This window comes from Camelina sativa, chromosome 15 (assembly GCF_030686135.1).
Source record: "Camelina sativa cultivar CO46 ecotype springtype chromosome 15, ASM3068613v1".
Classification (NCBI taxonomy): domain Eukaryota; kingdom Viridiplantae; phylum Streptophyta; class Magnoliopsida; order Brassicales; family Brassicaceae; genus Camelina; species Camelina sativa.
In genome coordinates, this window is record NC_141894.1 from 4,857,883 (window position 1) to 4,885,059 (window position 27,177).

The 27,177-nt window shown below is 33.8% G+C and overlaps 6 protein-coding genes across 7 annotated transcripts; 4 read left to right on the top strand and 2 right to left on the bottom strand.

Annotated features, from left to right (window-relative positions):
* Positions 1-12,981: 12,981 nt before the first annotated feature.
* On the top strand, positions 12,982-16,441 carry LOC104745367 (uncharacterized protein At5g41620-like). Its single transcript, XM_010466575.3, has 4 exons — positions 12,982-13,133; positions 13,232-13,762; positions 14,473-14,595; positions 14,998-16,441. The coding sequence occupies exons 2-4, from the start codon at positions 13,268-13,270 to the stop codon at positions 16,267-16,269; spliced, it is 1,890 nt and encodes a 629-aa protein (XP_010464877.2). The 5' UTR covers positions 12,982-13,133; positions 13,232-13,267; the 3' UTR covers positions 16,270-16,441.
* LOC104748139 (uncharacterized) lies at positions 16,367-16,775 on the bottom strand. The gene has a single exon (XM_087489073.1). It carries the CDS (start codon positions 16,740-16,742, stop codon positions 16,551-16,553), a length of 192 nt encoding a protein of 63 aa, XP_087345199.1. The 5' UTR covers positions 16,743-16,775; the 3' UTR covers positions 16,367-16,550.
* Positions 16,776-18,988: 2,213 nt separating this feature from the next.
* LOC104745369 (protein GL2-INTERACTING REPRESSOR 2) lies at positions 18,989-19,799 on the top strand. The gene has a single exon (XM_010466576.3). It carries the CDS (start codon positions 19,204-19,206, stop codon positions 19,567-19,569), a length of 366 nt encoding a protein of 121 aa, XP_010464878.1. The 5' UTR covers positions 18,989-19,203; the 3' UTR covers positions 19,570-19,799.
* Positions 19,800-21,077: 1,278 nt separating this feature from the next.
* LOC104745371 (uncharacterized) lies at positions 21,078-23,815 on the bottom strand. 2 transcript variants are annotated; one of them, XR_015582993.1, is made up of 13 exons: positions 23,625-23,815; positions 23,373-23,483; positions 23,207-23,280; positions 23,020-23,091; positions 22,854-22,882; positions 22,679-22,729; positions 22,507-22,557; positions 22,295-22,354; positions 22,133-22,215; positions 21,879-22,022; positions 21,663-21,713; positions 21,442-21,546; positions 21,078-21,350 (listed from the first exon to the last, which is right to left on the bottom strand). XR_015582993.1 is itself a non-coding variant. In XM_010466580.3 (13 exons), exons 1-13 carry the CDS (start codon positions 23,792-23,794, stop codon positions 21,207-21,209), a joined length of 1,149 nt encoding a protein of 382 aa, XP_010464882.2. In that variant the 5' UTR covers positions 23,795-23,815; the 3' UTR covers positions 21,078-21,206. The 2 variants fall into 2 exon arrangements, 1 of the variants encoding a protein (XP_010464882.2); XM_010466580.3 differs by having other exon boundaries at positions 21,875-22,022.
* Positions 23,790-25,897, top strand: LOC104745370 (2-Cys peroxiredoxin BAS1, chloroplastic). The gene is made up of 7 exons (XM_010466577.2): positions 23,790-24,168; positions 24,584-24,658; positions 24,827-24,908; positions 25,003-25,082; positions 25,230-25,355; positions 25,445-25,558; positions 25,643-25,897. Exons 1-7 carry the CDS (start codon positions 23,959-23,961, stop codon positions 25,757-25,759), a joined length of 804 nt encoding a protein of 267 aa, XP_010464879.1. The 5' UTR covers positions 23,790-23,958; the 3' UTR covers positions 25,760-25,897.
* Positions 25,898-26,022: 125 nt separating this feature from the next.
* Positions 26,023-27,166, top strand: LOC104745372 (uncharacterized). The gene is made up of 2 exons (XM_010466582.3): positions 26,023-26,535; positions 26,623-27,166. Exons 1-2 carry the CDS (start codon positions 26,404-26,406, stop codon positions 26,977-26,979), a joined length of 489 nt encoding a protein of 162 aa, XP_010464884.1. The 5' UTR covers positions 26,023-26,403; the 3' UTR covers positions 26,980-27,166.
* Positions 27,167-27,177: the final 11 nt, after the last annotated feature.

The following is a 27,177-nucleotide window of genomic DNA, read 5'->3' on the forward strand; positions in this document are numbered from 1 at the left end:
TGGTATATGATTTATATCTACATTCCACTCACCAGATGTTGTTGGCCAAATATCCTCGTCTCGAACATTTGAAAACAAAGATCAGAACCACCCTTCAAAGACAACTTTCAGTTTAATACATACTTGCATTTTAGAAAGGTATTGGATTTTTTTTTTTTTCAGATTCGTTCTACACTTTGTAAGTCTGTAACATATATGGTGTTTGTTGTAGTGGTGACAACGTATATATATCTCTTTGGAAAGAACTTGCGGTCGATGTCCATGCCAAACTTTTAACCCTAAAAGATGAAACAGTTGTTGTCATTGTAACCCATGTAAACCCACAAAAAGTTAGGCGTAAGTGTTTTGTTTTTAACATTCTACTTTCTATTAAATATTAATTGGTTCAACGTTTTAGTGTTCTAAAACTTAAGACCAATGTATATGAGCCTATGAATGAATATAATGCTAACAATGGGCCATATGTATTCTTGACAATTTCAAAATTAGAGCATGGGTTGACAATTTCAAAATTAGAGCATGGTTAATTCTGTTTAAGATTTGATGTTCTTCATCTTCAATTCAATAAACCGTGGAAAGCTAAATATTGTTTTAGTAACGTCCCATTATCACCTTTAAATCCCAATGAATTGGCTTACATTTATATCAAAAAATCAGTTTCAATGTTTAGTCAAAAATTTATATTCCAATCTCTTATTTCTCTTCATCTAGAGTTCTATATTGTCCCATTAATTTAAAACGGCCAAATTCTGCTCCTATAATGGCTGCTTGCTGGTCCCTTAAAATATATATTTCATGTGATTGTATTCTATTTCGTACTTAAATTATTGTTATGATTCGAGGAAAGTTCTAATGTCTCTGAAGCATTTTTCCTTTAGATCACGTAAATGACTTGCTCATTGCATAGTTCATTTTTAAATCCCATTATCACCTTTAAAATCCCAATAAATTAGCTTACATTTATAGTAAAAAAATCAATTTCAATGTTTAGTCATAAATTTATATTCCAATCTATTATTTCTCTTTATCTAAAATTCTATACTGTCCCATTAATTTTAAACGGCCAAATTCTGCTACTATAATGTCTGACTGGCTGGTTCCTTAATATGTATATTTCATGTGATTGTATTCTATTTTGTAATCAGATTATTGTTATGATTCGAGGAAAGTTCTAATGACTTTGAAACATTTTTTCTTTAGATCACGTAAATGATTTGCTCATTGCACATATAATTTTTAAATCCCATTATCACCTTTAAAATCTCAATAAATTAACTTACATTTATATCCAAAAATCAAATTCAATGTTTAGTCATAAATTTATACATTCCAATCTCTTATTTCTCTTTGACTAAAATTCTATATTGTCCTAATTTTAAACGGCCAAATTCTGCTACTATAATGGTTGACTGGCTGGTTTCTTAATATGTATATTTCATGTGATGTATTCTACTTCATACTCAAATTATAGTTATGATTCGAGGAAAGTTCTAATGTCTCTGAAGCATTTTTCCTTTAGATCATGTAAATGATTTGCTCATTGCACAATTCATTTTTAAAGGAAAATGGAGGATTTAAGATCTCTGACAAGGAACTAAAGTTTATGCAAGCATGTAAGGTAATAGTCTGGACTGGTGGTTAGGTGGAGGAGAAAACCTTTACGGAATGACCAAACAATCAAATAAAAAATTTAGTTCTCTTATTTTCTCCTTTAAGCTTTTTTTCTATTGCCATATTGAGTAAAGTTTTCTATTAAGTTATGGAGACACCATGAGCCTACGTGCATGTACACTACGACATATTCATAAAGTTAAAACAATGCAGCTTAGCCTAAGATATTTATCACACAACGGTATAATTGTGTTAGAAAATGATTTTTTGAGTTTAAAACTTAATTATACATTTTTTATTTATATATTATTCTAACTTGGATATTTGTTAAGATTACTACGGATAGGGAGACCTAAAGCTTAAAATAGATGATCAGATCTCTATTATATATATATCGAAGGAAGACATTAGAAGAAACAACGTTAGACGAGGTGATTTGTAATTGATTTCAGTTAACTTGTGATATGGGACTTCAATTTCAACTTTTGCTTATGTCTTCACGTAACAACAAAATAAAGATGATGAGGATTTGCCTTACTCAATGTCGAAGTGAATAAAATCACCAAAAGGTGATCTTTATTTTATTTTATTTTTGGTTTAAAGCCACTGAATAAGCTTTGAAGTTTGAAGGATTCGTATCATTTTTCATCTTGTGTTGACAGGACAAAAAAGGTGCTTTTGATGTTAGGGGTTACCAACAGTTAAAAGAGAAATAAATTACACATTATCTGAATCTGAAGATGAAAAATGTGCAATATTAAGGAATATAATATTTATTTTATATCTCTAAACTTCACCATATTTAATAAAAGATTTCTCATGGGATAAATTCAAAACTCAACAATGATGGTAGATCTCGGCTATTTCTGTAAAGCCACAGCGGAAACAACGTCCAAACAAGTTATTGTCGTAGTTTGAAAGTGACATATATTAATATGACTATATGAGTCTATAATTTTTAGTTTACACATTACGTCTTCACCCAACAGAAAATACAAAGACGATGATCATTTGCCCATACAGCTTACATCAAGCATGTTAGTATTCTGGAAGTTGTTTAAATATTGATTGACCATTTTAATGTTAAATATCATTTCAATGTTTACAAATATATTACATAAATCATCTATTTTATAATCACAAAATTTGCCTTAAGTGTATTGCAAAATGGTTACATCGCAAAACAACATGTCCTAAAAGAGAATCAGTCTAAGCTTTTAAACATTTTGTTATTCAAAAAAGTAAACATGATTAATAAAATCTATTATACATGAAGGTGTAGTTTAATTACTTAAGATACATACTCTTCTCCCTAAAATTTATATAATTTTTATCAATTAAAAAAATCCAATTAAAAAAACAAAATACAGAAATATAAAAATCTAACAGTTAAAAAAATTGCCAATCGAACAAATACTAAGATAAGCCCGTGCGTAGCACGGGGCAACTCCTAGTATATATATATATTGTTGTTGCAGTGCATTAGTCCCATATATGTATAAGTATACATAATACATTTGAAGATATTTTTTTTTTTCTTTCTCTCATCTGATTAAATCATGTCCTAAAAGGCATTGGATCCCACGAGTGTTCTCTATAGTTATGGAGTTAGAAAAAGATTAAGCCACACAAAATGCCGTGAAGTAACCCTTTTAGAGTTGAAAAGGATTTGATCATGTAAAAGAAAATGTAATTATTGAAATATTAACAAAAATAAGAATGATAAAAAAAAAATGTTTTTATCAGTTCAACAGGTAAAGAGATGTCATTTCAGCATTGCCGGGCTTGAAAGTTCGAATTTTCTTCGGAGAAAAGATGATTTTACGTTTTTATAAAACAGTTTATCAGTTAATTGGTGTAGTTGTGTAGATAATTAAAATCCATACTTTCTCGGTTTTAAAAAGAAAACTACAACGTTGTTAATTAACAAGATCCTATATATAGACTGTCAAAACAGATAAACCTTACTTATCAAGCAGCCATAAATATGTGGGTTGGCGTGAGTCAAACAATCCTTTGTCATGACTCAATGTTGGTTTGCAATTATATTGATTAAATCCTCATTGCTTTCTAAGGGATTAAATTCACATAAATGTGTTGTTAGAGACCATTCAGTTTTGTATGCCTTAAATTTCACCTTCGATGTATCCTAAAGCTGAGAATTTCACTCACGGCCATTAATTTCTTTGGTAGACAAGTTAAGTTCTTCTTTTGTTTTTCTTTTCTCCCAACCATCTGAATTTAACTTAATATGTAAGTTGTGTCAGACCCTTTTTATAAGTAATTAATATATGATTTTGTTTCAGAAAATCTCAACTGTAAGATATCAGAAAACTTCATAAATAAGAACTACTCGTTTATACAGTCAATAAATTAAATGTTCTCTTGATGTTTTCACTTCTATTATTATGTGTTTATTAATTTATAGGAATACATGTAGTTTTCAACTATAGACATATTTTTTTTTTTTGTCAAACGACTATAGAAATATAAGATGCTTTTTTTTTAGAACTTTTTTTTTTGGTCAACAAGAGAATATAAGATGTTAGTATATCACACATTTCAAGTTAAAGTGATATATAAGCGCTATGAATTAGTTCATCAATATTTTGGATAGGAACCTACGAAAACTAATAAACATAAGTTTACAGAAATTAAAAAAAAAAAACAAAAAAAGTATAATTAGAATATATATATATATATATATAGATTTTGACAGACAGTGTTTGTCACGGCTGTCTATAAACGTAAAAGATAATCTTTAATTTTGACAATTAAATTTAGTTATAATCGGATAAGAAATCATAAATATCACTTTCTTTGGAAAGAAGAAAACAGTATATTTAGTTTGTAAATGAATCTGCGAGACAGGAATTGAAAACGAAAACAACATGAATAGAATGCAGTGAAAGAAGAAACAAACCGAAATATATAATGGATGATTTGGGATCCAACGGGTGAGAAGTGAGGTGGTACATACTAAGCAAAAGTAAGAAGGTACAGAGGATACTTACTCCTGACGCAAGTGAGAAGCTCAAGTTGTGGAGCATGTGCTTTGCCTTTCCGACACACCATCGCATGCATCTTCACTTCTACTTCATACCATCCCTTATGTTTTCCTCTTTCTCGACTTTTTATTTACATTTTTATTCTCTCTTTTTCTTTTTCTAATCATTTTATCATGGAGAGGAGGGATAAAGACTTAAAGGTTTATTTCTGAAATCGACTTGACTTTTTAGCCCTGTTTCTCTCTTCTTTGCTTTATGATATTGAACAACCATCTTAGTTATTTATACTTTGATACTAGTTAATGCTTAACATGCAGTGATATGTGACAAAACATATAGTTTACCTCAATGAGAAGTTGACAAGAGTGTGAAACATTTGATCCATTTTATAAAAAGAGACGCAGTTATATAAATGTATTGGGGTTGAGTAAATGAAAAAAGATAAGAGAAAGTTTTTGGTCTACGTATACATGTTTATTAGAACTTGCTTTCTTGTTTGATGGTATAAATTTCCCTGGCTAGTTATTACCATCTTAAGTCGTGAGTTTAATGAATAGTTTTGTGAAAAGAAATGTGTGTGTGTGTGTGTGTATATATAACTTACCAAGCTACCAGTCTACCACAAAAATTTAAGGGGACGTGCAAATGGTTACGTGCGTGGTCCTCTTCTATTTTATTTGAAGTTTTTTCTCAATTGTCATTTTAATTAATATATCATTTGTAAATTATAGGATCATGAAATATCTGTCACGTGCTTTCAGGACAATATCATTGGTGCTTACACGTTTCTTTTTTTCTTTCTTAATTATCTCACAAAATTAGTAGTATTAGTTTAAATTTTGACAATAATTCCCTCTCTGAAAAAGGTTCCTCTCAATATAAATTTTTTTTTTTACTCTCAATATAATTAACTTACTTAGTTAAGAACATATCTATGTTATAGGTTCTCGTATTCATGTTCTGTAAAAGCTTCAGTTGAGGTCAAGTCTTGTGACTGATATGTATAACAAGAGTATTATATAATAACCGAAACAACTTGGCTTTCAAATATCATTGTCATTAAGAAGAAGAAAAAAAACACAATAAGATTTGTTACAATTAGACTTCGTGTTTCACTCCTCTCCTCACACTTAATCTATGTCGTTATGTCATTGTTGCATAATTAAAAAAGGACCAAAAGACAAATCTGACATGATTTTCCAGGTCGATTTAGAGGCACCTTTTTGCATGTACGTCTGCAACTCGACCCCATTAAATATCATATTAAACTAACTCTTCAATTCACTATAAGTTAGTAGTAGTATTTTTTAAGTATATTTTCGAAATAAATAATTAATTAAGTCAAACCAGTTTAATTTTTTTATTAATAATTCAGTAATATAGCACATGTTGTGGGGGGCATATCCCTTCCCACGAATAATAGAGGTTGTTGGTCGCTTGCTTACTTCGTCTTTTTCTAATTAACAATTCTAAGAAAGAAAGAAAAAAAAACAGGTGTATCAGAATTATACATAAAAATATGCATCGTAATAAAAATAACATCAAAATTATTATTACACTGCCGACGTTCTCCATCAAATCTTTATCTATAACATCGCGAATTTGTAAATTACTATCAGCAACACAATTCAATCATCCAATTAGTATTGTGCTTAATCATTCAGAAACGTTATTTATAGTCACAAAAATAAACTTTCCTTTTTATCTCATTCAAGAGGCCTTTTCAAACAAAACTCCATTAGTTAGGAGGCTTCTTTATACGAATAAATAATTGAACTGTGATGTCTAAAATTTCAAATGTACTTGACAATCACTTATCTAGCTAGTGACCTCTAACTGATTAGAATCCTTTTATATAAAAATTAACAAGAGAAGAGCTTCACATATCAATAATGCTAAATTATGTATTCCATCACCTAACTAATTTGATTTGCGTGTTACAATATTGACCTGTCACTTTTATCATTTTGATTGTACGTACCTACATCCTTGAGCAAAACTCATTTACGATTATTATTTTGTATCATAATGTTGAGTTCAGAAAGTAAATTAGTAGACAATTTACTTAAGAAATTGACAAACGCTTAATTTACTAATATCACTTCTTATTATTTATTTGATATTTAATAAATCCATAGCATTACAGAAAAACAAACAATTTCTTTTCTTTCTTTTTTTTTTTCTTTTTTTTTTTTGACAAACAACAAACAATATCTTATACCATGAAGACACAAACACAAAGTTGTCATGTGTGATCTTCATATTCACGTCATTAGTTTGGAAATAACGAATGATAAATTATAAAATAACATTTTACCGCTTTTAGTCATATTTATTTTTATCCTTCACCACGCATTAAAGGATCTCATTATGATCTGCATCAAACTTCGTTCTTCTCCGTACACCAAATTAATCAGAAAGATTGATTATTCGATTTGCAACATAGATAAAACCTCTTTCATCGATGTCTGCAATTCAGAAGTTCTTTAACCAATAGTTTGAACTTCGAAGGAAAAAGTTCTAGATATTCATTTTTCTTATGCTCTTTTACAATTTAACTTAAATATTTTATTTATTAATTTCATATTTTTTTGTTGGGTGAAAAATGTAAATAAGCATGTTTTTTAGGTTACTCAAGAAGTCAAGATAGAAAGGTAAAATCCGAATTAATAATCGTTCAAAAATTATTGAAGCTTTTGTATTGCAAAATAAATGTAGATTATTTAACGGGTGACACATTTTAGTTTTAACCTAGTCTCTTTTTGCGAACAAACTTTCCAACAAGAGTCTTAATTACATTAATTGGCTTTTTCAACAAACATTACAGCTTGTTTAGGTACGTCACAGTCGTATACGATCCCACAACTTTCTCACCAAACTCGTTATTTCAACTTTTTAAAATATGAATTTCCATGTTACAGAAAACCTCTCTAACAAAAAAAAGGTGTTACGAAAATCCATTTAAACCTTATAAAACTACTCCATAGTTATTTATATGATTAAAGTATCAGGAGACAAAAATAAAGTTCCAATGAATGCGACGTTGCCTAGCTTAGACAAAGATCCGAAACAATGTATATTTTTCTTTGAAATAATTGATTTCACCACTAGCAGTTTTTCTCTCTCTTTTTTTTTGTTTTTTTTAATAAAGGGAGTAGGATAGTTAGTAGAAATCTTTACACCAATATAGCAAGAGAAATTATCTGTTGAATTTTAGTTTTACATCTAAGTATGTGATCATTTAGAGGTTCATAGAAACAAAACAGATAATATTGATGATCACATAGTAATAAATTATATATCACCTGTGGACAATAATGTAGATATATATATATCTCTTGAGCACAAAGGAAATGCACGAGAGGAATCTGCAATGTAATTCGTGGAGGGTTCCTAAAAATGATAAAATATGCAAATTTCTTCATAAAAATGTTCAGAAGACGACAAAACTAGTTTGTCATTTATGGAAAGTGGTGCGAGAAGCTTCATGAAACTCAGGGTAAGTTGCTACTTTTGCTTTTTATTTTTTTCTATTTCTGACATTTTCTCCATTCCCTAGCAAATTAAAGACCACTTTATGAACTGTTTTCTCCAATATTATCCCCGTTTAGTTTTTTTTTTCTTTCTAATCTGAATCTTTTGGGTATTTGATATTGTATTCATGAATAGTTATACACATTTAATGATGCAAGTCATGTTGAAACCAATGGTGTAGTTCTGCATGATATATACAAATACGAAGGAACAATCGAGATTATTAAAGAAATTGACCCCATCTAAGATAGTTATACACATTTAATGATTAATTACGTTAGTTTCTCTACCACGATTTTAGGGTTAAGAACTACTATAAAACGTTTGACCAAAAGAGACAAAAAAACTACTATAAAGCTAGATAATTAACTTAATTAATCAGTCTATCTCTTACCTTTTCACATTTCGTTTCAAAAATCAGCTAACTACCAAAGTAACCTTTTGATTTGTTACAACTCGTCTCAAGAAAAGCTAATGATGGTGATTAAGCGTATTATGTGTTTGACCTGGTTTTGATTAATGTAGTAATCAAGTTGCTGAGAGATAGGGATTACAAGGGAAACGTTTTCATATAAACAACGTCATTCTCTTTCAAAAGAATTGGTAAGAAAAGTGGTTTAAAGCACAGTTAACTTAAAGACAGTAAAATCTTTAACCAATCCTAGAGTGAAGTAATTTCAGTCAGATATTTTGAGAGCTAGAAAGAAATATATCTGCATGTGGGATTTTATAAATCTGATGATAATTTTCGTTTACATATATATATATGTAGAAGTTTTATATTTATTTCTCCTAAGTAGGGGACCAAAGCTATTTGTTGTATATTCTATGAAACCAAAGCTAAATGCCCGGAGGGAGTGGACCACATACTATTTCTTTAACGTCTTTATTTGTTTTGATGGGTTTAAAATATTAAAAGATATATACATATCTGCACTGTTCAGATATAATTTTTTTTTTTTTTTTTTTTTTTTTTTTTTTTTGGAAAACGTTCAGATATAAATTTATGCAGCCGATATCTTAGACTTAGACCGACAATATTTTAAAATCTCAAGTATGTTAAGGGAAGAAATAAGAGTAAGTAGCAATTTTATCGGATGTCCCCAAAGGAACATAATTAGACACATAAGAGTAAGTAACGAATACCAAAGCTCTTCAGAGAAAAGTAAACTACAAGAGAAGTAGAGTAAACTGAAAGATAACCAATTATCAAAGATTAGACAACCGATAAGAATAATTATTCATTTTACTATTAGAAACTATAGTAATTTACCATACTGAAATATTTTGACTGCACTTAATTAATTACTGCATTAACGGATATATCAGTAACGTACATGTGTTATTGATCGTGTTAAACTGTTGACTATTTTGGTTCAGCCGCAACTATAGATTACACGCAATACTTTCAAGGTTCTATCCAATTTTGGAGGACAATCAGACTTTTTCTTTTTAAAAAACGGAGGATAAGTTTAACAAATGTAGAAGACAAAATATTCAAAACTATTACGTACGTACAAAACTTACGATAAAAATAAAAATAAAAAATGTATAAAATTGATAAGAGAAAAAAAGAAAAGAAAAGGTACGGCTAAGTTTGGCGGTTTTGGAGAGTTGAAAAAGAATGGAAGATGAGATGAGATGGAGATGGTGGGACAATGAGAACAACACACAATTGCACGCCTCTCCTCAGTCCTCTCTCTCTCTCTCTTTCTTCTACCCACAATGCGTCAAAGATTTCATCAGGTCCCTATTCTAGTAGTATATATGACAGGCCCCATTTCATATTTAACCCCGTTTTGCTTTCTCCTTTTCACTTTATTTACCTTGAGTTTGTTTCTTAGTTAATTCATTAGATCGATAACTTATAATTTATAAAGCCACAATGAAAATGAATTTTACGTACTGTCTTATTCCAAATGACAATTACATTTTACGGTGTGAAATATACAGTAAATAAAGCACTGTGTTTATAAATAATTTAAGTTTAAGGGTCAAATGTAATATTATTTGCTTCCTTTTATAAAAAGAGCACATAATATCCCTGTAATGCATAACTCTATCTTCAAAGAACTTGACTTGTTGACTTAGCTCTTCGTCAATGAGAGCGAACATGTGTTTTGGAAAGGATCATTAGTGGACAAAATGCCTGGATAAAATTAAAACTAGAATCAATCAATTATTTGTGTTTATACATTACTAGGATACAATACAAGTCATATATATGTAATGACAGATAAACGTTGAGGAGATAATAGAGCGTTTTGTATTTAAAAAAAAAAAATATATATATTATTATAAGTTTGTTGTTTCACGTGAGAGAGAAAAAGAAACAAGAGTGGGCTTTTAAAATGGGCCCACAGTGTGGCAGTAGCAGGCTCTGAGAGAGATAGAGATAGGGTAAAAAAGTAGGTCCCACAGAAAAAGCCCATGATCCCAAAATTTCCAAAGAAAATGGAGTGAGACAGACATTTTCTGTGTTTATCCGAAAGCCACTCACGCTTTTTGATTATTATCTCTTCTTTTTATTCCATTTTTTCTTTTTAGTTTTTTTCTAATTGTAAATTTTTATTTCAAGGTACAACAGAATGGTAATTTATATTTGCTTCTGGGCACAAAAGGATGAAAACATGCTATAGTCGGCAATGGTCCACCCTGTTTTGTCTTGTATATATTTTATCTAATCTTATATATCCATATTCCATCCAGTATATATTCATTCATTCGTTTCATAGGTTCACCACATTTTTTATCCAGTACCCCCATACCATATCCATAATGTAAATGTATATATTTTTTTTGTGTCAGTTTTTACAACTGAAAAAAAACCTAGACTGTTAAAAGTTAGAATACGCTCACAGGTACCTTAATCATGGATAAATGAATTAAATATAAAAAGATGTATTTTGGCTTTTGGGCATATAGATATCCAAAATATTCCTTGACTACGTAGCATTGCAGATATCCAATTATTCGGGTATATTTGCATAAACCAAAGTACTAATTCATACCAAAAATAAAATGATGTTAGAAGATTAATACAACAAAACAAACCCATTGGAATAAAGTTTTGAAACCATTTCCATAGTTCTTTATTTGGGCATTTAGATCCTAGTTGGGCCTGCCTAACTGATTCGTATATATTTTAATCTTTCTCGTACTTTTTGAATGTTTACTACGCAATTAATTTTATCTACACTATGTATTTTGATGTTTTATTTATTGGCACCTATGTATTTTGACATGATATACACAGATCCAACGTAACTATTTCTAGGTTGAATTGTCTTTTCAAAATATTTTTTCTTTTTTCCTTTCGGATTCACCATTAATAGTAACAAGTGTTCTGTCAGAAAGTACTCGGAAAACAAAGTGTACTGTGTTTTTGTAATATCATTAGAATTTTGAACAAAATACTTTTAAGTTACTTTCGGCACAAATAGTTACATCAGCATTGGTAAAGACGATGTGGCAGTGGATTTTATTCGTACAGTTAGATGTTTTTAGTTTCAATTGTTCAGTTTAGTCAATTGATAACCGACTAGTGTATAGGTTACATATCTTGAGAACATCATACTAGTATTCATGTTTTATGAAAGCTGTAATATCCATATTCGTATCCACATCCATCTACACAGAGAAAGAGATTTTGGAAATATATAAAAACTTCACGAACCGAAAATGAAATGATTATCTAAACACATGGGATAATAGATAGACCCATTTGTAATGAGCAAATTTAAGCACACACCGGTTCACTCTCACCGGTTTAACAGACAAAAAGGGGTACATGGGAACATGATCATATGATTTATGAGTCATAAGCATGAGATTAACACGATATGGGCTCCACCTTAGGATTCTCTACCAAACCAAAACGAACCAAAATTTCTTAGCCCTATATATGATATACCTAAATTAAAAAAATCTTGGTTCGGTATAAGATTACTTGGTCTTTTATCGATATCACACAATTAGACTTACGTACAGTGTGCTTACAGTTGAGATGAAGAGAGAATGATATCAATATGTATACCATTCAAAATTATCCGTTTATAAAGAATTTTATAGAAACCATTGATGCGTCACGTAATCACATATGCGTCATTGATGGCCAAGTGATCAAATGTACTAATAAGTTCTAATATCATTTCAAATATTAAATCAAGTACATTCGACGAAGTTTAATTAGAAAGCTTATAGTACAAAGTACAAACACGATCCAATCTCCAAAATCCAAATCAACTCATATATATATATATATATATATATATATATATATATATAATCCTAGCAAGTTCCTTATTTTACTTTTAAGCAGATGTACTTTCTCCTAACCGAAGTTCTCAACGATCCTTCAAACACTGTGAAATATGGTTATATATAAATTCAAAAACTCCACTACACAAATATTTGGTTTATATATGAAATTTGCCGATCCGACCTTAACTTATGGATATAGAATTACAAAGGAAGTCGATCTAACCCTAACTTACTAAACAATTTAGGAACTTAACAGAGTATTCTTCATAAACCAAAACTGAGAACCAAAATATTCACTCTAGTCTACGTTACCCTAGAAAGGACATTCTGATTTCTGATTTGAAGTTCTGGCTTTTATAGATAAACAATTACAGTACTCCGATTTCAAAAAATATTTTCGGTTTTCGATTTCAATATATCGGTTTAATTCGGTTAACAAATAATCCACCCTGTAAATCACGGAGCAACAACATCCATTATCCACAGAGATCAAACCACGTGGACATGTTACAGTGTTCCTTACCACACAAGATCAACACTCCAATCATCTTTTCTTTTCCCCTTTACACTTTCAACATAACACTCTGTACACACACACACACACACTGATATCAAAAACCGCCATTTCCTTCCAAATTCCCCTAATTGCGAAGTCTTCACTTTTCTCAATCCTTCTCCACAACAACAAGAAACCATAAAAATGCTTTGAAGTTTTCTGTAAGTGTTCTTCATCACTCATCTTCTCCATAACTTCGATCTTTTTTTAATTACAGATCGGTGATTTTGTTTTGTTTTGGTTTCTGATAAATGTAAAGAGAGGAGGAGGAGATCTAGGGATTGTATTTTGAAAAATGCCGAGGCAGAACCAAAGCGTAGAGAATCTACTTCTACTAGGTAAAATCAGGAAACGTGGATGTTCATCGCCGACGTCGTCGACTTCATCGATCCTCCGTGAAGGTTACAAATTCAAAAGAGCGATCGTAGTTGGTAAAAGAGGAGGAGGATCCACTACTCCTGTACCTACATGGAGACTCATGGGCCGATCTCCTTCTCCACGAGCTGCTGCTTCCAACGGTTCTTTATTACACGCCGCGTCTCCGTCTCACTGCGGGAGCAAATCCGGTAAAGTAGCTGCTCCTGTTTCCGCTAGGAAGTTAGCTGCGACGTTGTGGGAGATGAACGAGATGCCTTCACCGAGAGTGGTGGAGGAGGAGGCTGCGGCTGTGCCAATGATTAGAAAGAGTAGGAAGGAGAGAATCGCGCCGCTTCCTCCGCCGAGATCGTCTGTTCATTCTGGTTCTTTACCGCCTCATCTTTCTGATCCGTCGCATAGTCCAGTCTCTGAGGTAAAAAAAAGCTTTCTTGTTGTTGTAGTTGTTGTTGTTATGATTGGTTGAGTGTGAAGGGAATGTGCTGTGATTCCAAGTTCTTGCTGGATGTCATGTGCTTTAATTCCCTGACCGATCAAAGGAGAGAGAGAGAGAGAGCGAATACACTATTATACTAGTAATATATTGATATTGGGGGAAGTTATAAAGATCTCTTTAACTGATACAAATTGATAAATCTTTGTGTGATTCTGAAGGTCTGAATTTAGTCAAAGTTGTGATTTTTCTTTGGCAACCTCTATTGAGTATTTTATTCATTCAAGGTCTTAAAGCTTTCTGATTGATGTTAAGGAGTGGGATTAGAGAAGAATAGAAAACTGTTTTGATCTTCGGAATCTTTTGTCATGTGCTCCTCTAAAACAAGCATATGAAAGGGCGTTGCTTTATAAGTTGGTGCCGTTTATTCTTTGCATAATTGGGCTGTTCTACTAGTTTTTTTTTTTTTCTTATTCGTTCTTCATATGGAGGTAGTTAGTTGGTGGTTTTTTAGAGGTTGATTTATTGGTGAATAATTTAGACCTAGATTCTCTTATAATTGAGACCTAAGCAAGTTATATATAATGATAAATCTGGTTATGGACAATGCAAAGAGTTTGGCTTTCCATGCTTTCTTCACTTCTGTGTTAGGGTAATTGGGAAGCTGAGAAACTACTTATTGATTTTTGTAGAGGATGGAAAGATCAGGGACTGGAAGTCGCCAGAGAAGAGCTTCATCAACTGTACAGAAGCTTAGGCTTGGAGACTGCAATGTGGGTGCTAGGGATCCTATTAGCAATGGCAGCTTCATGGATGTAAGTTTAATTTTTTTTTTTTTTTTTTACTCTTTGGGGCTGTTTCTTTGAGCATCGTGGAGAAACCTTTCTGTGGACTATATGCAGCTTTCATACTTTTGTCGGACCAAATTCGGTATTTGATTGAGCTGTTCGTATCAAATGCTACTGGAAGAAAGTGCTTGATTGAGCATTATGCTCTGTGGCTGTTAGTTAGAGATTGGAATTAGAGTTTCTTATTTACTTTGGACGCTTACAATCTCTGTTTGCTATGCACATAAACATCACATTTAAGGCTACAAGCAACTATGACAGATTGAGACTTTGTTATGATTTAGACTGTTTGCCTCCATCATCTGTAAATCCACTATGTGTGCAACAAAGACATTTACAGAAAGATTTCACATGGTTTTTCCAATGCAGATTGAGACTCGATCACGGGTGGAGACACCGAGTGGATCAACTGTGGGAGTCAAAACACGTTTGAAGGATTGTAGTAACGCTCTCACAACATCAAAAGAGCTTCTGAAAATCATAAACAGGATGTGGGGTCAAGATGATCGTCCATCTTCTAGCATGTCCCTCGTCTCTGCTTTACATTCTGAGCTTGAAAGAGCTCGCTTACAGGTTAATCAGGTAATTCACGAACATAAACCTGAAAACAACGACATCAGCTACTTGATGAAGCGTTTTGCTGAAGAGAAAGCAGCATGGAAAAGCAACGAGCAGGAAGTTGTTGAGGCTGCAATCGAATCTGTTGCGGGTGAGCTAGAAGTGGAGAGGAAGCTGAGGCGACGGTTTGAGAGCTTGAACAAGAAATTGGGCAAAGAATTGGCTGAAACAAAATCAGCTCTGATGAAAGCAGTTAAAGAAATCGAGAACGAGAAGCGAGCGAGAATCATGGTCGAGAAAGTTTGTGATGAACTAGCAAGAGACATAAGCGAAGACAAAGCCGAAGTTGAAGAACTGAAGAGGGAATCCTTTAAAGTGAAAGAAGAAGTCGAAAAGGAAAGAGAGATGTTGCAGTTAGCAGATGCATTGCGGGAAGAGAGAGTGCAAATGAAACTCTCAGAAGCTAAGCATCAGCTCGAGGAGAAAAATGCAGCTGTTGATAAGCTAAGGAACCAGCTTCAAACCTACCTCAAAGCCAAAAGATGTAAAGAGAAGACCCGTGAACCGCCTCATACTCAGTTACATAACGAAGAGAAAGGAGAGTACTTGAACCACCACCACATCGGTTTCGGTTCATATAACACCGAAGACGGAGAAGTCGAAGATGGAAATGAAGAGGACTCAGGAGGAGAAAGCGATCTTCATTCCATAGAACTGAACATAGACAACAAGAGCTATAAATGGCCTTATGGTGAAGAGAACAGAGGGAGAAAATCAACGCCAAGGAAAAGCCTTTCTCTACAAAGAAGCATATCGGATTGTGTTGATTGGGTTGTACAGAGCGAGAAGCTTCAAAAGAGTGGAGGAGATGGAGGATTGGATTGGGGAAGATCTATTGAGGTTGAGCCTAAAGGGTATTTAGATGAAACACAAGCTTATAAACCAAACAAGGCTTCTTCAAAAGATCATCATCTCGTCTCTGGTTCGAGACTAAGTAACTTCCGCGGTGGAGCCGTTTCAAAGTCGCGGTTATCGGATGCCGCCAAAGGCGAAAACCAGAATGCTAGGAAATCAAGATGGTGATGATATGATCCGGCAATTTGTATTCACATTTTCAGCGCAGAGAAGATAACAGAATCTAAAAGACAATGATTACATCTACGTTATCTCTGTTTGCTAGTTTTGTCAAAGAGTGATTATCATATCTGTAAGTGACTTAAAAACATGAATTTGAATGAACTGGTAATGATCCAAACATGTTAGAGCATGAATTTTACACGAAGTGAACATTTGAGATTCAGTTCGCCTACACCCCTTTCAAAGAAAAAGCACACTAATAATAATAATAATAATATTATTGAGCTCTAATCGTCGAGCCATTTCCTGAGTCGATCCTTGACGAAATCATTCCGAGCCTTGACGCGATCTTGTTGCGGTGCGATGTTGGCAAGTGAGAGATACGCACCAGCGACGAAGAGAGAAACGCCCGCCGCGAAAAAACCCACAGACACCATTAACTGCCGCCTTGTCGGCGGATACGACATAAAAAACACCATTCCTTCCCTTTTACTTTACCGCCGTCACTTGCAATGTCTGTTTTAATAGTACTAACAATTAATGGGCCAGGCTTTATATTTTGGGCTTTAGTCTTAATGTCCAGTTTCTATCATAACTTTGATTCTACGAATAGTATTAGTAGTTGAGAATTCTGAATAACTCGTTCGTGCTCAAAGCCAAATCTTCGGTGTTTTAGTTTCCGTTCTCAGATCTCAGGAACATTGTACTTGTACATGATGATATGTTTTCCTGATCATGCGTCACTTAGGTTCTTGCAAACTGATAAAGACTTAAAGAGTAGGGACTAACAAAGACACATGTTCAAAGCTTTAGCTTTACTTGAGAAACATTTCATATTCCTTGTGAGAATTACTATTACTTTAGATTTTGTATTGTGCCGTAGAGAATAATTAAGTCTAAAGTAATCAAATCGTTTTGTTAGTCTGCCCATGTCGTTTACACGAACGCTATCAATTTAATCCTAAAGATTCACGTACCTATAAAGGGACTTTTTTTAGTCAACGAAACTGAATCATTGATTAATAGTATGCATTTAATTTAATTAGATTAGCCGTATTTATTATGATCCCACGCGTCTATCCATTGTTCAAATACGGTCGAACTTAATGTTTAAATGTAAAAACGTATAGTTCATGACCACCATATTTAATTAATCCTACATACTACAATGAAAAAAAAAATAAAAAATTAAGGAATTATAGACTATCAAGTTTGACGTAAAAAAGACATTAAAATAGTAAAGTAACTTATTTTCTGTTTAAACATTGCACTTATTTTCTGTTTTGTCAACAAAAGGGAACTGTAATTTTTTTTTGTCTCATCATTTTTTCACATTTTAATTCCATGCATTTCTACATCTTATATTCTTATGAGATGCCAAATCCAAAAATTCATACTTATCTCTAAACATTAATTGTAAATCCAGCCATGCATGGTCATAGTGTCAATTAAATGAAATTAATTGTAAGGTTGCCAGCTTTTATTATACTAGTAGTTCGGAAGATATTACTTCTTCCGTGTTATTATATTTATTATCTTTTGTTTTTAATAGGAAAAAAAATTATAAATTTGTGTTTATCAATTTAATCTTACAAAGAAACAATAAGTCATTAAATAACTTCACATGGGAAATTAACTCACACTGCAATATTAATAGCTTGCTTTTGGTGTGAAGCTACGTGATACTATTATTGTTGTAGTCATTATAAGTCATAGTAACAAATAACTTTGACGTAGCCATTTTTTTTTTTAAGTATCTTGTAAGTTTCTTTAGAAGATTTTGTAAATCCTGTGATTAACATTAATATACATTTAATTCCTTTACTGCTTCGATTAAGACACCTTTACATGTACGTATATCTGTTTCCATTAATACATTTCAAATACTATTCGTATTTCTTCCTTCTTGATAATATACTCCATATTATAAATGACCCTAAGTTCAAAGCTAGTTTACAAGTTTTTAAGACTGCAAGTATTGTAAAATACTAAAATGTAGTAGTAAATATTGTTGGTTCAAATCTTACAAAACTAAAACCCCATAATAAACTTATAAACATACACTGATAACATCCTATTACACTAAGTCACTAATACATAAACGTATATACTGTATCATTGTACACAAAGAGATATAAAACAACAAAAATGGAATAAGTTAAAAGCATTTACAAATATAACCAAATATTGAACTAAGCTGAGATTACTTGAGAGTACAGTACTATACTACTATGTATGCATTAGAATGTAGAATGAATGATTTTACGTCTACAAATCTATCACGTACGTATATTGCTCGACTAGTTCCGTGGACCGTGTCAGTGGAGATACCTAGCGCAACTAAAAGACTTACAAGTACCGTACGGTTACTCTAAGTTCAAAAAGTTAAAACCCATTGTCAAAGCATATTATTTTTTTTATAACCAAGAAAAAAAACTCTGGACTTGCGATTGACTTGCGTTTGCTCTCATCCAATTTGGAATCTTAATTTGTGATGTTAAAAAAAAAAAATATATAGTTCACTGCTCGAGATCATAGATGAGCTATATAGACTTGAAGTAATTAGAATTACCAACACGATTTCACCGAGCTCACATTTATAGTATACTTTGAAATAAACATGTCAGCATTGACATTTATTTTATTTTTAAAATAATTTCTTTCTCTTCAGCTGGTTCAGCAAAAATAATTGGTAGCAGTTAAAGAGACTAGTCGTATTATCGTTGTACTATTTATTGGAGTATATACATCTCACCTATCATAATTAGATTAGGCCTTAATGAATACATCTCCCTCTCTCTCTCTCTCTCTCCTTCCTCTAACCAACTTTTGTGTGTTTGTTTTATAAAATGGCATAAGCATAACCAACAAGAAGACGACTTTCTCAATAATTCCAAAACCTCTTTCTCAAACACCAAGGAGAGAGAGAGAGAGAGATCGATGAGCCGGAGAAACAAGAACGGCCCTAAGATTGAGTTGAGGCTGAATCTTTCGCCGCCTCCTTCTCAAGCCAGCCAGATGAGTCTTGTTCGATCACCGACCCGATCCAACTCAACTTCACCGAGCTCATGCGTTTCGTCTGAAACGAACCAGGAGGACGAGATCGACACAACAACAACCTCAATGGTTCTTGTAGGTTGCCCTCGTTGCCTTATGTACGTTATGCTTTCTGACGATGACCCTAAATGTCCTAAATGCAAAAGCACCGTTCTTCTAGATTTCCTCCATCATCAAAACGCTTCTTCCGCTACAACAACAGCTCCCGTTGCCAACACCAAACGCAAGAAGACTTGGTGGAGGAACTGATCCAAACCCGTGTTTCTTTTTTGTGTTGTGTGTGTATGTAATCGAGGGATCTCAAACCGAAATCTAAACTACTCCAAACCGTATTTTTATGGTTTGTTCTTTTGATTTTTCTCTATAGTTGTTTTGTCTTTAGGGTAGTGCTAATCACGCTCCACTTTTAGACCAGACTTGAAGTGGAGCGTCAATAGCACTAACTTTGCTTAAAATGGATGAAAGATTATTTTTTATAACTGATGCTTAGTATTGATGAAACATTTATTGTTGTTGTTTCCTTTCCACGTTTACTTCTTTTTTTACCATGCAGCCATTTTCTTTAGCTATTCCAGTAACCCTTTGTTCGAAGATGAGTTTCTCTCACAAGAAATCTTAACCAATGACTCTTTAATGCAAATGGAGATGTATTACTTGAGTACTCTGTCTCTAATCCTCTGTTTCTCGAACATGTCTAAAAACTCTCCGGACTATGTTTCCCAATCTTTGTTACAAATGGTTAGAGATAAACGCCCAGAGGTGATAGTCTAAAATACTATGTTATCTAGCAAGACATATCGTTTTATATTGATTAAAATGTTGTTGAGTTTTTGGTTGCAACAGACAGAGCAAAGATAATTTGGAGTACTAGGATCCAGATGAAACAATTTAGTCTCTATGGTCCTACTCCTACCAAACATGTAAGTCTTTAGTTTGGTACCAATATTTGACTCCCAACAACTCAAACCTAAACCCCAGTTTGAGTTCATATTTAGTTATTGTCCCCTTGGAGAACCAATATTATAGATCTTCTTATTTTGTGTCCACAAGACTTGCAAATGGCAAAGAAAAAAATGATAAATCTAAATGGTAAATTTAGAAAATATATTGTATTATTTTCATAATGCTAGGGGTGAATTAAAGTTGGTTAAAATTGAAGAGGTGGTAGTTCAGATAGGTTTCAATAGATATAAAATGGTAATGAAAATCATTTAAATCAAATATAAATGCATATAGTAGTAATTGAGGCAGTTGAGAATTATGAGCGTTACGTAAGAAATGATAAATACGAATTTAATTCCACCCTTCAATTAAATATATTACTACTACAGTACATCCTTTTTTTTCATCATTTGTCAAAGAATAAGTTATACAAATTACTTTTTCTTTTTTGGTTTATCTCTTCTTTTTCTTTATTTCACTAAATGTCACCTTTATGTTGCATCATCCTTCCTTCATATTTAAGCAAATCTCTCATTCATTCTTCAAAAGCCTCAATTTCTTGTTATTATGCATTTAATGTATTTGTGGTTGCTCTGCAAATGCGTTAGCTAATCAACCTTTTTCAATACACTAGAATGTCAAACCCAACTAAACTAATTTTTCTTGTTTGGGGTATTCAATTATAGTTGACTAAACGTGAATTATTGCCTATTGGATTAAGATTAGAATTAATGCAACTTTTGTGGTTGCAAGACGATTTGTGGTTTACCAACTCGCTCCTATCTTAACCCCAACAAACAAACTATAAGAATGTATATTCGAACTGTGGTTCAGTTTTACCAAGAAACCAAACATTTTTTTACATAACCAAAAGACAACTATTATTAAACAAACAAAACACAGACTGGTTTAATTTGTTTAAGGAAGAGGAAGGGGAATGTACTTTATTGGAGCTGTGAAAACCGGTTCTTGATCAGAGTGGCTACGTGCTGCGCAACCCATTCTGAGCCAGCCACCGTGCAGCTGAATCCGTGTGTGTGACCTTCCCTCTCGATAGATAAGGAAGTACCCGGACCCTGCTTAGAAATCTGGACAAAGGGATTCTATGAGAGACTCTCCTTCATTCTGTGCAAGAACATGCATTTTTGATTAATCGAGGAGAAAGGAAACTACTTAAACCTCTTCAAAGAGTTGCAGAGGACCCCAATGATCATCAATGCCAAATAAAAATGCAAGCTTGCTCTGGTTTTCTCTCATGAAATCCCAATCTGGCTCTGCTGCAAGCTTATAAGCCAAATATGAAACATGTTTGAGAGCTTCCGAGTAAACACTTGCATACTTATAATTCAACATGAGACTCTCTAAACTCTTATATGAACACATTGTTGAAAGAAGAGTACCTGTATAAACTCTGACTTTGCCATAAAGAGAACATTGCGCATCGTGTGGTACTGCAATGAAAGAATCAGCATCAGATGAAGTTAACTCGCCTTAATAGTTAGTAGTAGGGAACAATAACTGAAAATAAAAGAAGATGCAATGATTTTATACAGCTAAGTTCAAGTGTAAAATCCAAGAAAATCAGTGAATATGGAGAGAAGACAATTAATACCTGCCTCAAGTGAGTGCAAGCAGCTTGAACAGCAGTATCAGACCATGACGCTCCAACAGATTTGGCCACAAGCAACCGTGCAGCTGACATAGGTAATAGTCTCAGTGATGCAATCAGAAAACTTGCTGTAGCTGACAGAACAGAAGACCTGAATTTCAACAACATGATTTGGTCACAATCTCCTATCATTCTAAATAAAGATGATTTCATTGGTTTTTTCATATCGAGGAGGATTCATCACGTATATTATTGACTCACGCTGCAAGTTTCCCAATTAATGATTGCGTTGTTGATTGTTGGTTTAAAGTCAAAAATGGATATAAGCCAATGCAATATACCACCTGCAAAAGCACTCCAGAGAATATAAGAGCATACATAGCATGGAGAGAAAGAATTACACTTAGAGGAATCCGTCTTTACCTTCTTCGAGAACTTCCTCAATATTTCAAGGCATATATAAGATCCAATAGAATGCCCAACCTAGCAAGAGCAATTACGATTCAAGTTTTAAAATTTTCATGAGAATTTGTAAATCCTTCAATTAATGGACGTCTACAGTCATAAGATGCTGCAATATGTGAATGGAAAACATGTTATGCAACCTCATTGTTACATGACACAATAAGTCTTACCAATACTATTGGAACTTTCACTTTCTCCAACTCCTGTCTGATAAAATCCATCTGTATGATAACTAACAGATTAAGATCTTTTACTTAATGGAATGAAAGATACAAGAACTTGAAGTATTTCAAATCCAGAGCAATCAAGAGAAATGACTTCTTTTCAAACAATTATTATTACCTTATGATCGATTTGTTCTTGAAACGAAAATAGCCTCCCAGACTCCCAGTCCTAAAAAGGAGGGAAACAACAAAAGCATGAATTGAGCTACACGCTTTAGAACCACAAACTAAGATAAATATGAAGAGTAGTATTAATGCAAACATGCAAAATCTGGAACACAAAGTTATAGTACCTTGCTCGTGTGAGATATATGCCCAATAGCTACACAAATCAAACAAACCAGTCAACCATTAGAGAGAGCAGAAGAGCCAAACAAAAGCTCATAAATAAACATCTTCTAATCACAAGGAACCAAAGAAAACAAACTCGAGATTCTAGAGTGACTTGAGGAGCCATACCAACTATAGATGCATTGCCATCAAGAAACTCATATAAAGATTCCAAAAACTCATTGTAAAATGACACAACACCTGTGAAAACAAAAAAAAAACAAGCCAATGTCTAAAACAAGAAATATAATTGTCATATCTCAGTCTCAATGCATGCACAGACACACGCATATTGAGCTTAAGAATAGAATGAAACCTGGATTCCCTGGGATAAACAATACATGGAATGTGGGATTCTCAGCTTGAATCTCCATTATCTCCGTCATTGAACTTGATCAAAGTCGATCATAAGGTAAATTATAATCAAAGTCGAAATTTTTTTAAAATAAGAGAAGAAAACAGATTGATAAATAAATAAATACCCAGAGACTCTGCACAATCTGAAATTAACAGGTCTTTTAGCTTTTTCCATTAGTTTGTTTTGAGTCTCCATATCTGCAGTCACACGATTCAACCTATATCTTCTTCCAGAACTGAAAAAGAGAATCAATGAGAGAATCAGTTAAAGATTGAACTGAGAAACAGAGGACAACAAATACAGAGGAAAAAATCGAAACTTTGTACACTACAATGAGTAGAGAAAGTTGTTTTTTGAAGAGACCACAACAATGCACCTGAAACGGGATGAGTGGACACTTCGGAGAATCGAACCCTCGATCTTAGGAAGAAAGCAACGGAGAGACGGAGTTACCCAAGGCCAAGGTTGAGAAGAAGATTGACAACAACAAGTCGCATCTTTTTCGCTTGCAACACAATGCGACATCGTTTTGAAGCAATGCGACATCGTTTTGAAGAGTGTAGGGGTCGTTGGGCTTATCTCTCCAGGTTCCTCCGCCCCTTTATCTCCACCTCATGCTTCCACTACAAAGAGAGAAGTGATTGGCAGATAGATAAGTTTTCATTTGTAGCTTTCGAGAGCGAGAGAGAGAGTCACAAAGTGTGTTTCCAATGGCGTCTGTAGCTTCTTCAACTACTCTCATCTCTTCTCCTTCTTCTAGGGTTTTTCCAGTAAAGTCTTCACTTTCGTCTCCATCTGTTTCTTTCCTTCGAACCCTTTCTTCTCCTTCCGCATCTGCTGTTGCTCTCCGCTCCGGCTTTGCTCGACGCTCTTCCCTCACTTCTACTTCTCGCCGGAGCTTTGCTGTCAAGGCCCAGACCGTAAGTTATCGCAATGTTGATACTTTTCGTTCGGTGTCATCTGAATTTTGATTGGAATTTGAATCCATTAGTCTATCATAGACTTCACTCTCTTCCTACTTGTTGTTAGCTTTAAAAGTTTAGGTTTTTGGGATTGAATTAGCGATTTATATGCTTTACTGCAGATTACTCTGAATAAAAGTTTAGAAATTTGAGTGACATTTTCGTTTACGGTTGTCAATTTCGTTCTTATTGGTGAATTTGAATCTCTGATTTAGTGAAACAGATGCTATACTTGTTACCCCTGATATGTCTGTTGAATGATTTCTATGTTGTTTAGGCAGTACACTGGTTCTCTGATTGTTGATTTGACTGATCTTTGCTTCTTTGATAGGTTTTGATGCGTTAACGAGTTTTACTTTTGTGTGTGTTATAGGATGAACTTCCACTGGTTGGAAACAAGGCTCCTGATTTCGAGGCAGAGGCTGTGTTCGATCAAGAGTTCATCAAGGTATATTATTGTCTTAAGAGCCTTCCTTTTCTATCTTGATTACTTTCCTACAACAAATGTTAAACACAGGTCATGCTTCTAGTTAATCTGAGACATTTAGGTTGTGTTTGTTATTGAGTATGTCTCTTTTTGTTCACGAAACTAATTGGTATTTGATGAATATTTCAGGTGAAGCTCTCTGAGTACATTGGGAAGAAGTATGTGGTTCTCTTTTTCTACCCTTTGGACTTCACTTTCGTCTGCCCAACAGGTTAGGGATTTCTCAAGAAGTATATTGAAATTTGAATATCCAAGATTCACTGTGTGTTAATCTCTTTCTTTTGTTTTTTTCTTTTGTCTTCTAGAGATTACTGCCTTCAGTGACCGCTACTCAGAATTTGAGAAGTTGAACACAGAAGTATTAGGTGTGTCTGTCGATAGTGTGGTAAGTATAACTGTACAGTTACTATCATATTATTTCAATCTCTCATCCTTGTTTATGATGGTATTGAAAAATCGAACCTACATCACCGGTGTTCTTATCTGTTTGCAAATTGCTCGACTCATGCTTACTTCTTGTCTGTCCATGCAGTTCTCGCATCTTGCGTGGGTCCAAACAGACAGGAAATCTGGAGGTCTTGGTGATCTGAACTATCCCCTTGTTTCAGATGTCACTAAATCAATCTCAAAATCTTTTGGAGTGCTCATCCATGATCAGGTTAACTGTTATCCTCTGGCTTCCTTTAAACTTAAAATATTGTTTGGGATAAAAATATAAAGACATAAACATTGTTTGTGCAAGAACAGGGAATAGCACTGAGAGGGCTCTTCATAATCGACAAGGAAGGAGTGATTCAACATTCCACCATCAACAATCTTGGTATCGGCCGAAGCGTTGATGAGACAATGAGAACCCTCCAGGTACTGATACAAATAAAATACACACAACTCCACAACCACTCTTTTCCTTTCACCTTTGCTTTAATACGTTTTCAAATGTTGCAGGCGTTGCAGTACATCCAGGAAAACCCGGATGAAGTCTGCCCAGCCGGATGGAAGCCAGGTGAGAAGTCAATGAAACCCGACCCTAAACTCAGCAAAGATTACTTCGCTGCTATTTAGAAACTCTCTACTATGATAGCAAAAAGGTACAAATCATGTGGGCTGAGTTTTTTTTTTTTTTTCTTGTACGCTAAAAACAATCCTTTGTTTGATTTCTCACTTTGTCCTCAATGCCATAATAAAACTTTTTTCCGTTAATGAAAGAGTCTTATTGTGTTACGCTTACACATTCATCATATTCAGTAGTCATATTAATGGTAAAAATTATATGATGTAACAACAACCATTCTATATATTAAAGAGAAAAAAATAGAATTATCACTCATTTTGGGATCTTTGGCAGAACAGAACAGTTTATATATTGAGAAATCAAAAATATGATAATAGTATATTTTCCAAAGCACATACAGTACACACCACAATTAAAGACATACATGTAAAAGAAGCAAAGAAGACAACAAGTATTAACTATCATTAATATGTAGGATATGATAATTATGATCCTTAAAAAAGCTGATGCTACCTGTAAAAAGCTCCTCATGTGTCCCCCTGCCAACAAGTTCCAACATCATTAATCATCATCATCAACCCAACCTCCTCCGACCAACCGGTAACCGGTAAACGCCGGTCAACTCTCTCCGCTTTAACTACACTACGACCCCCCGGTCACTGTGATTTTTTGTTTGTTCACACTCTCTTAAACAATGCATGCCCTCACCAACTCCGGCGCCGTACTTCTCGCCGTTTTACTCTTCTTCCTCCTCATCCTTGTCGCCGAACTCTCTTACATCTTTTGTCGCCGCACTAGATCTTTACCGTCTCCGGCAAGTCAAGAGGTTATTTTCCAATTCTTGATGTGTTGCAAGAAGAAACATCACTCTCGTTCTCGTATTGAGCCAAGTACCGGAATCGTTTCTGTACAGATGGAGGAGCACGCTGTTGCTGCTGCGGCGGCGCCGGAGGAGGATGTGACGGCTGCGGACAAGTGGCGAGTGTCGAGGCTTTTGTTCACAATCGAGGAAGAGGATTTGGATCAATTGGAAGATGATAATGATGATGTGGCCTCTGTGGAAGTAGATACTGATGGCGAACTCCGAGTTGACGTTCCAATGGAATATTCCGGCGATCCAACACCGTTCTTGACGCCGTGCGACTCTCCTACGTACTTCACTCCTTCGCCATCTCCTGGTCGGGATGAGGATGACGTCATTGATGTTTATGACATCAGCAGCAGAAGTACTAGCTGTTGTTTCAATTTCCAAGGCTCTCAGATGTGTTAATTTTGTTTTATTTTGCTTAATTACTTCCAACGGTTTTTACAGATTAGGTGGAACAGTTCCGTAATTATTTTTACGGGTTTTGTCGGAATTATTTTAGTATTTCGTTTTTTTTTGTTACTACAACTTTGTCGTCGTCATTTTTTTTTCCGGCAATTTGAATATTAACCAAGGCAGCATCATAAACAAATGTTGTCAAAA